Consider the following 10,733-nt stretch of genomic DNA (forward strand, 5'->3'; position numbering starts at 1 on the left):
TTGGGGTTTCAGGCATTTTTTTTTGTGTGCTTAAGGTTAGTTTTTTTTTTCTAAGCACTTTGGGCCTAAACGGACCTCACCATCATGCTCAAAAGGCCCAAAAACCCCTATAGTCATAAAAAATTTGACCTATTTTGGTTCTTGAGCCTATGGGAGCATTTTTTCTCTAGTAATAGGCCATATGGCCCTGACATGCAGTTCAAGAATTTTATTTTTTTTTAAATATATTTTTTGCCTTTTTATGGCATGCACATTGAAATTTGATTTTTTGAAAAAAAAATGAAAAAATCAGCAAAAAGGCGAAAGTTTTTTTTCGGAAACAAAAAATTAATTAAAAAATTATGGGGGGCCCCCCCTTCCCATCAGCCACTGCTTCACGTCAGCCACTGCTAGGAGCCCTCTGCGGCCACCTCTCCCCATCAGCCTCCACTTCCCGCTACTGCCGCTCCCCGCCAGCGGCCCCCTGCAGCCACTGCGCCTGGTGTTTCCCACCGTCGCTGCTCCTCCCATGGCCGTTGCTCCGCCAAGCATCTCCGCTCTGCCCGGGGTGCACATTCTCCACCCAGCCTAAGCACCACCTCCACATGGCCCGTCCTCCACCCACCTCCTCATCTCTCTAGTCCTTTTTGAGAGGGTGTTGGTTTTTTGGGTGTATTTAAAGCATCCAAAGTCAGATTTTGGCGAACGAATAGGCGTCAGAAACCTGGTTCGGAGCTGGATGTCGTGGAGTTAGATTTTTTTCTTGAATATGTAGTTTGACTATATTTTTTAACAGTCAAAGTCGGGCTTCTTTTTTGCAATTTTGGGGTCGTAGAATGGGCAAATGGACTTCGTTTTTCGAAAAGTAATAGGCATTGAAAACCTCTCAGCATGCTCTATTCAAATTTGTGATGTTTTTTCTTAGAATTTTCACCAAGTACATGAGCTATCAGTTTGAATTTTTTTTCTTATGCACTACTTCCATCTCACTACTATGTACTAGGGTTTGGGTTTATCTATTGTGGGGGGTGTTTTTTCTCGCTTTCTGTCATTTATATCAGAAATCAAGAATACCAAAACTCTCAAAACAAACAAACCCTTCTGCATCTTCTGTCTATTCTAAAAGATCACAGAATTAAAAAAATCAACAAGTAGGTGTAGGTGTAGATTGGTTTTGTTCTCGTGGCAAATCCTTTAGTTGAGTTGTTGACTTCACACAACTATCACACTTGGAAGCCCCGCATCACATGCTTCTCAGGGCATGAGGGTTGTGGTCTTGTTTGGATGAGGTTCAGCCAGTACTGTAGTGTCCTTATGAGCTTCTTATGCACAGGAACAAGTTGGATGAGGCCATGGGTTTTCTCTCTTTGCATGTCTTCGACAGTCTTCTCTTTCACCTTGATGAGTTGCTTACTCCTCGGGATATGTGGTTGAAGTTTGATTCTCTCTTCAGGAGGGTCAATGAGATTCAAGTATTATAGATTGAGGCAGAGTTGGTTTCTTTGTCACCCGATTCCTTTCCCACTATTGAGGATTTTTTGAACAAATTCCAGAGATGTGGAAAGATCAAGACAAATATAGAGTGCATTTATTTCATTCTTTCAAAGCTTCAGGGTCACTTTCAGTTTTTTGCCTCCACTTTCTACTCCACCATGGATGGCTTGGGTGCTCATTTCAACATGCCTACCTTTGATGTCTTTTGTGGTGATTGTCTCATGAGAAGTCTCATCTTTCTTAGCTGGATAAGCTCTCAGGCTCCAAGAACAAAGCATTGGTTGCTCAGTCCTCTAAGGAGAAGAAGAAATAGAAGCATAAACCAAAGCCCAAGAATAATTCTATAGGCAGTGAGTCTTCCTCCAAGCCACCTCCTAAGTCTGATTCTAAACCTCCATTTTCTCCCAAGAAAGGGAAATCTTCATAGTCTGGTGAGTCTTCCTCCAAGACTAAGAAGAAATCAGGAGACACTTGCAGTTTTTGTGGCAAGGAAGGACATCTAATTTCCAGATGTTGGAAACGTTTAGAGGCTTTAGAGGAAGCCATGTAGTAGCATCACATCTCCTCACCTCAGGCATATTCTCCTTCCACAAGGAAATGTCATGCTCTCACTGCTCATGCTTCAACCTATGGGTCCACATGGATTCTAGATTCTAGTGCTTCTCACCATATGACTCACACTGAGCAGATGGTTACCTCTCTTGCCTCTTGTGGTACTTCACACATTGCAGTGGGTGACTCGGTTCATCTTTCAGTCTTGGGTTCAGGTTTTGTCTCATTGGATGGGGGTACTCTACAAGATGTTTTGGTTGTCCCTAACATCTCGACAAATCTTCTGTCCATCTATCAGATTTTCCACTCTGGCTCTGGTAAGATTGTTGAGTTCTCACCACATGATGTGGTTATTCGGGACCTCCATGACTCTAATTTAGTTGTTTCTACTGGGAGTGTTGACACTAGATCTCGTATGTACAAATTTGATGGATTTGAGCCCTTTGAGGGTGCAGGTTCTTATCTTATAGCATATGCAAATTCTGTGAGTAAGCTTTGGCATGAGCGATTGGGCCATGTCAATTACAGATATCTTCAGTAGATGAGTACACAGGCACTTGTTCTTGGGCTCCCACAAATTTCCTATACTTATGGTATTTGTCATGGTTGTGTGCTTGGCAAGCATCACAAAGATCACTTTTCAAAGAGAAGAGCCTCTCGTGCTTTGGCACCCTTGGAGTTGATTCACAGTGATCTCATGTCATTTCCCACTCTTTTTTCAAGGGCCAAGTATGTACTCACTTTTATTGATGACTTCTCCAAACGCACATGGGTGTACTTTCTTAAGTGCAAGTCTGATGTCTTTGATCCGTTTTGAATCTTCAAGACATATGTAGAGAAGTAGTTTGGCTATTCTATTCGGTGGATACATACAAAAAATGGGGGGAGTATGTGAATCAGGCTTTCAGAGATTTTTGTGCTAAGCATGGTTTGCAGCATCAGTTTACTATTCCCTACACCCCTCAGTAGAATGGTGTCACTGAATGTAAGAATAGAAATTTACGGGAGATGGCGAATTGTATGATTCAGTCCAAATCCATGGATTCATCTTTTTGGGTTGAGGCAGTCTATTGTGCCAATTATATTCAAAACCGGATGCCTCACAAGGCTATTAGACATATGACTCTTGAGGAGGCTTGGTCTTATGACAAGCATGATGTTTCCTTTTTTTAGGTATTTGGCAGTGAGGCATGAGCTTTTATTCCTGATGCTCAAAAGAAAGCCATGGAGTAGAAGAGCCTGCCACTCATTTTTGTTGGCTAGTATGAGGATGTTAAGGCATATAGGCTATTTGATCTTGATTCTAGAGAGGTCCTGTTTCGATCGGATGTTCAGTTTGATGAGCGCTTTCCCATAGTGGATACCTCAACTCTAGTGTCTACTCCTCTGCCTACTTTGACCACTGCATCTCTTCAGGATCTTTTTGAGGATGATTTTGATGATGGTGTTAATGATCCACCATCACCACCTCCACCTGCTCCACCTTCTATGCCCAAGTGGGCTTGCCTTACTGTTGAGGCAGCAGGTCCTATGGTCAGTGATCCTTCGGATACTTGTTGCACTCGTTCTCATACTGTGGGTTCTATTCTTTTGAGTCATGCTATTTCAGATGATCCTCAAAAGTTTTTTGAGGTGATAGGTCACTCTGAGTGGGATTATGCCATGGAGGAGGATTATTCTTCTTTGATGAGGAATCATACTTGGGATCTTTGTCCTCTTCCTAAGGGCAGAAAGACGGTTAGGTGTCATTGGTTGTATCGCACTAAGTATGCTGCTAATGGTTCCATTGATAAGTACAAAGCATGTCTTGTTGCGAAGGGGTTTTCACAAGTTGAGGTTATTGATTACTCTGAGACATTTGGCCCTGTCACCAAGATGAACTCCATTCACTTTGTACTATCTCTTGCAGCTTCTCAGAGTTGGCCTATTTTTTAGATGGATGTGAAAAGTGCCTTCTTGCATGGGGATCTAAAGGAAGAAATCTACATGGAAGAACCTTAGGGATTTGTGTAGGACAGTTCATTGTTTTATAGACTTTGATGTTCATTGTATGGTCTCAAACAAGCCCCTTGGGCTTGGTATGAGAAGATGGACCCTTTCTTGCTCTCCATTGGGTTCTCCCACAGTCATTATGATCACACAGTGTACATTCAGCTTCTTGAGGGTGGCATCCTGATTCTTGTGCTATATGTTGATGATCTCCACATCGCAGGTAGCTCATCCTCTATGATTCAGCATACCCAACATGCCTTGATTGATCAGTTTGAGATGACAGATCTTGATCTTTTGCACTATTTCCTTGGTCTTCAAGTGATTCAGTCTTCTGATGGGATGTACCTTTACCAGTAGAAGTATGCTCTTGGCATACTTCAGCACTTCAGCATGCTTGATTGCAAGCCTGCTCCCACTCCATTTCAGTCAGGGGTTGTTTTGATCACCACTTGCCCCACTCCTTCAGTAGATTCTACACTTTACAGGCAGTTGGTTGGTAGTTTGTTGTACCTGACTCACACTCATCCTAGTATTTCCTTTGCGGTTGGCTTTGTCTCTCGATTCTCCCATGATCCTCATGAGAGTCATTGGCAAGCTTCCAAATGTATTTTGAGGTGCATTCAGGGCACTAGTTCCCATGGCATTCACTACACATCAGGGAACCTCACATTGTTGGCTACACTGACTCAAATTGGGCTGGTGAGGTCACTGATCGAAAGTCTACTTTTGGCTTTGTTTTCTATCTTGGCTTTGGTCCTATAACATGGTCTTGCAAGAAGAAGGTTGTTCATGCATTATCATCTACAAAGGCTGAGTACCAAGCTATTGTGTTCACTAGTCAAGAGATCTTATGGCTTCGACAGTTGCTGAGTGAGTTTGGTTTTCCTCCTGATAGTCCCACTATTCTTTGGTGTGATAATCAGAGTGCTATTCATATTTCCCACAACCCAGTAGAGAATTAGCGGATGAAGCACATTGAGCTTCACATGCGTTTCATTCACCATTTGAAATAGGATGGTGTTCTCATTCTGGAGTACATTCCCACTTCCGAGTAGGTTGCAGACATCTTCATGAAACCTTTTGCATCATTGCGCTATCTTTAGTTGTGCTCTATGATTAGGGTGAAGGAATTTGTCCTTGGGGGGTCTTTATGAGGCCTTCCTTCCTTTCTTTTTCTTCTTTTACCATGTTCTTTTATCTCTTTTTGGAGAGGAGTTTTTTCCCACTAGGTTTTCTCCTTTGTCTTCGTTTCATAGAGATTTCATTATATTTGGGTACCTGATCTGGCCTTGTTTCCGAGACCCATCTTTCATGCTTTCAGTAGTTATTCTAGGTTTTAGCTTCTCCCTAAGTCTAGCTTAAGGGAGGGTGTTAGAGTAATTGGTGTTTTTCTTGATTAATTAAACAATATTTGTTTGATTCTTTAAGTTCCCAATTATCTTTTTACACTTAAGCTAACATTAGGTGCATATTAATTAATTATTTTATTAATTATTATGTGCAAGCCTAGGGTTTTCCCTTTTTAGGTGTGAGATTTTGCCAAGATCAAGGGCTCAATGAAAAGTAGAATAGAGACAAAATATAGGACAAGAATAAACTATATTCTCATGAATAGAAAATGATCAATAAAATCAATTACATACAATGTAGATGAGCTTGCTTATATGGGCAAGGCTAGGGATATGTGAGCACACAAACATGACAGGTGGCTCAATAAGAAACAAGGGTAGGTAGGAGAAATAATATAATAGTCCACATGAGGTGGATCACCCACTGAATGTGGAGTGTAACAACAAGATCAACACTATAAAAGGTGGAAATTCTCCTACACACACTATCCCAATGTGGCACAAACACCTAAGTGTCTCATACCCAAACTACTATGAAATGCATTTCCTAAGTAAACTTAAGTATAGTGTAATAATATCCATGATGAATAATTATTTACACCAACACCCCCCCTTAAGTGCAACTTAGGGGAATGCACTTAAGTCTACAATGCAACTAAGCAATGCAAGATGGGTCCCAGCTACTAGGCCATGTTAGGTACCCATGTACAAATGCAAATGCATGCAAACCAATGCAATGAAATCTCTCACAAAGTGGGGAAAGAGAGAAAAACCCAATGGGAAAAAACCCTCCCCCAAAAGAGAGATGAAAAACATACAAGAGAACTCTCATAGAAGAATGTGAAGGACAAAACCCCATGTGAGGAAAAAGTCCCCCCCATATGAGAGAAGAAGAGAAGCTAGGAAGCCCCCCCTCAATGTGGAATCTGCACGAATGATAGAAGCTCGATATATGAAGAAACTACTCCATGAACGTCAAACAACATTCCTCCCCTTAGGAAGAAACAAAACCAAAGGTGTATCCATGAAGTCTCCTCAATCATGAAGGGAAGATGTATAAAAGAAACTCATGATGAAAGGAATCTCTAAAAACTACTCAAGTGTCCCCATGTCGATGTTGAAAGATACCCCCTCCAAAGGTGGTAAATTGTGCCACACTGCTAAAAAAGGTACTCCAAGATCTAGTGGAGATGGATGTAGAACATGTCCCAAAGACTCACATGTCTCCTCTAAACATAAAGAGACCTCCTCCAATTGCTGTACATAAGTATCCACAATCATGTCAACCTCGAAAGAATGATCATGTAGAGAATGAACAAGAGGGTTAGAGTGTTCCCTCACAACAATCAAAGAAGGACCATCTTCATCAAAGAGAAGATGAATGTCATCAATGATGTCTCCCAAATCTGCAATGTAGGATTCCACAAACAAACCTGCAATATCTGTCAAGTAATCATCCCATGAATCTGAAGCTGGAAGACAATGAATATCCTGTTGCACTGAATCACATGAAGGAAAAATTGTTGCACTATCTATATCATCAAGTGCAATAGGTGATGTGATATCATTATGAGGAGATGAAATATAAGGCTCAAGAATGGGGTCACATGTGAGAATCCCCATGTTCAAGTGACCAAAGTTCTCCTCAAAATCTGTACCATCACAAGAAGTGTGATCAACATGTGTAGAATCATCAAATGTGAAATCATCATCATCAACAAAATCTGAAAAAGAGTATAACCGAGATGCATGATCAACCACACTAGTCGCAATGATAGCTATAGTCTCCAAATCTCTAATGAAAACTGAGTCAGGTGTGAACTCCACAACTCTCTTAGTTGCGCCATGTGTGATTTGATAGATAGAAAGGAGATTGTTTGTCAAGTGGGGTACCCACAACACATCATTGAAGGAGTTATCCCCAATGTCAATAGATCCTTTCCCAATCACATCCATGTATGTATGATTTCCAATCAAAATCTGCGGCATGGTGCAAGACTCAAGTGTAGAGAATATAGACTGCGAAGATGCCATATGATGAGAAGCCCTTGAATCTAGAAGCCATCTCTCTGAATCATGACTAATAGTAGCACATAGAGCTTTTCCTTTTCTTGTTCCAAAAGAGTGAGTCTTCCCACTTGTAGAAGCCATGAATGCTTGCCCTTTTTCTTTTGAATGTGAGGAAGTGGAAGTTGATGAATCATCCTTCTTGTAGACATTAGGCAAATCAATGTTATGCTTTTTGAGGATATGTGTGAGCTCATCAATCTTCTTAGAATGGCAACGATGCTCCTCATGACCAAACTTTTTACAATAGGCACAAGTAGGTCTCTCCCTCTTTGGTGAGTTATCCCTCTTGGAAGAGGATTGTTGGTGTAAATAATTATTCATCATGGATATTATTACACTTACTTAAGTTTACTTAGGATAATGCATTTCATAGTAGTTTGGATATGAGACACTTGGGTGTTTGTGTCACATTGGGATAGTGTGTGTAGGAGAAATTCCACCTCTTATGGTGTTGATCTTGTTATTACACTATCATATCCACTTATTGTGGAGTGATAATTCCACCTTCGATGGGTGATCCACCTCATGTGGAATATTTTATTATTTCTCCTACCTACCCACACCTATTTCCTACCTACCCTTGTTTCTTATTGAGCCACATGTCATATTTGTGTGCTCATACATATCCCTAGCCTTGCCTATATAAGCAGGCTCATCTACATTGTATGTAACAACATTATTGATCATTTTCTATTGATGAGAATATAGTTTATTCTTGTCTTATATTGTGTCTCTATCTTGTACATTTCATTGACCTCTTGATCTTGGCAAAATCGAACATGGTATCAGAGCTATTGGGGCTTCATTGATTCATCTTGAAGAGGCATTATTGCGACGTCAAGAGGCAGATCTGAGGAGCAGCATCTTTTGGAGGCATCCTAGACTAGATCCAACCTTGCCATTGCGTCCGGAAGGCCGTTTCCATGAATTTTGGTTATAAAGTTGGCCTATTTTGGTGAGAAAAATTTTTCCTCCATTTTTGCCCTATTCGTACGGATTTTCGAAAAATAATTATTTATTTTCGAAAAATAATTTTCCTTTTGTCTGAAAATTTTTTCAAAAAATTGAAAAATCAAAAAAAAATGAAAAAAAAAAAATTGAAAATTTTTTTTCAAAAAAAAGGGGGAGAAAAATCAAAAAAAAAAAAAAACATTTGTTTGGGGGTCCGCAGACCCCCGTACCCCCGCGTGACCTGTACCCTGCAGGTCAGACACAGCGCACGTACCTGTTTGACGCCTCCGGTACCCGAGCAACTGTCCCGCACCGCCATCTGCACGTAGCTCCCCGGCAGCCGCTCCTCCGGCGGCTCCTTCGTCCGCTGCTCCAGCTTCAGTCACCGCAGCCGCACCGCCCAGGTTCCTTTCGGTACCCGTCCCTCTGCCAGCAGCTCCTCCCGCCAGCAGCAGCTCCTCCGCCCGGCGCTGCTCCCCGCTTCCATAGGTTCCCGTAGACAGAGCTTCGCCACCTCTTGCCACGCCGCGTTCGTATGTCGCCGCTCCGACTACCGTGAACTGCCGGCGCCACACAGACCTCACCGGGCTCCAACAATCTAGATCAGACAGCGCCACATGGCCAGAAACTGCCATCCATACACCAAGTCAACACCCACGTCAACCGTACGGACGCCACATCAACCTGCACAGTCAGCCTGCCACGCAATATGTTCGTATAGTACGGATGCCCAGTCAGCCAGAGAGGCAAAGTTTTTGCGACGGTCATACAACCATCAAATTTAATCCAGTGACTTTCTGACATCAGCACCACATCAGCAGGGTTTGAAAATTTTCGGACCCCCTCTCATTTGCATTTTTGATTTTGCAGTTCAACTTCAAATGGCCATAACTTGCTCATTTTTGCTCCTTTTTGGGTGCAATTTTTTTTGAAATGGGCTAGAATTTCGTGCTCTCCATAGTGGTGAAAGAATTTTTTGATTTTGATGCATGGTTTTTTTATAAAATGCAGTTTTTGGTGACTATCCCTGAGTAATCCCAGTTTTTGCAACTTTGGAGGCTTCGTTTGGGGTCATCCGACATCCTTTTTAGGTGCCGTTTTTTTTTAAAGTGCGTATTTTTTCATCTACTTTCACATGATACTATCAGATTGATGTCATTGCAAGTAAAAATTGTACTTTCAGACTTAGGCCATTTTTGGCTCTCTTGGTACTTGTATATTTGCTTGAATCTCAGTTAGATTCATTGCACTATTGATTGAAGTCTCTTGTATCTCATTTGAGAAGTTGTAAAATTTGCATCATAAGTCCACTTTGTCTTGTTTTGCAAGTGGCTCATTGTAATCGCACTAAGTATAAAGTATCACTTTTGGGGGGGTACTTTGATTGATTGAATTTGGGGGGTGTCTCTTGTGCTTGTGTGCTCTTATGTTCCTTCCTTTTTGCTGCTATGGGTTCTTCTAAGTTTCCTCTCTTAACTCCACATAACTATGCTACTTGGAAAATTGATGCATGGAATAAACTTATGGAAAAAGGATTCACTCATTACATTGATGGAACTATTGTTGCTCTAGCTGATCCTAAGGCTGATCCAGTTGGTCACTTAGATTGGCTCACTAAAAATATCATGGCAATTGGTACCTTAAGAAAGTATGTATCAAAGGATCTCATTTTTCATATTGAGAAATGTACTCTAATCAAGGATGCTTGGCAAAAGTTTCAAGACTTGTATGGTCAAGTTGATGAGATTAGGGAATATCAAATTGATAGTGATCTCACCATGTTAGATCCCAAGAACTTTGATACTATACAAGATTATGTCACTAAGGCAAATGAGTTGAGGGCACAACTCAAAGATTGTGGCATTGATAAGAAGGATACTCAATTGATATTCAACTTGATAGGCAAGCTTCCACAAGAATATTCAGCATTTGTTTCTAGTTTCCAAACTCATAAGATGACAATGGGTTCAAGCTACAAAATGCCTACATTTGATGCTTTCAATGAAATGTTGATGATGGAACAAACTAAGTTGATAAGCATGGGCATTCTTAAGGCTTCTTCTAAGTCTCAAGCATTAGTGGCAAATCAAGGAAACAAAGGAAATCAAGGAAAGGACAACTCAAACAAGAAGAAATGGCAATCAAAGCCTAAAGAAAAAGCACCATCTTCTCCACAACAAGGAGATTCATCCTCTTCCAAGAGAGATAATTCACCAAAGAGAGAAAGACCTACTTGTGCTTATTGTAAAAAGATTGGTCATGAGGAGCATCGTTGCCATTCTAAGAAGATTGATGAGCTCACACATATCATCAAAAAGCATAACATTGATTTGCCTAAAGTCTACA

The 10,733-nt window shown here is 41.1% G+C and overlaps 1 protein-coding gene across 1 annotated transcript; it reads right to left on the bottom strand.

The window, feature by feature from the left end:
- Positions 1–339: 339 nt before the first annotated feature.
- LOC131044625 (uncharacterized) lies at positions 340–9,022 on the bottom strand. Its single transcript, XM_057977982.2, has 2 exons — positions 8,618–9,022; positions 340–567 (listed from the first exon to the last, which is right to left on the bottom strand). Exons 1-2 carry the CDS (start codon positions 9,020–9,022, stop codon positions 340–342), a joined length of 633 nt encoding a protein of 210 aa, XP_057833965.2.
- Positions 9,023–10,733: the final 1,711 nt, after the last annotated feature.

The sequence above is a fragment of the Cryptomeria japonica genome, chromosome 1 (assembly GCF_030272615.1).
Source record: "Cryptomeria japonica chromosome 1, Sugi_1.0, whole genome shotgun sequence".
NCBI lineage: Eukaryota > Viridiplantae > Streptophyta > Pinopsida > Cupressales > Cupressaceae > Cryptomeria > Cryptomeria japonica.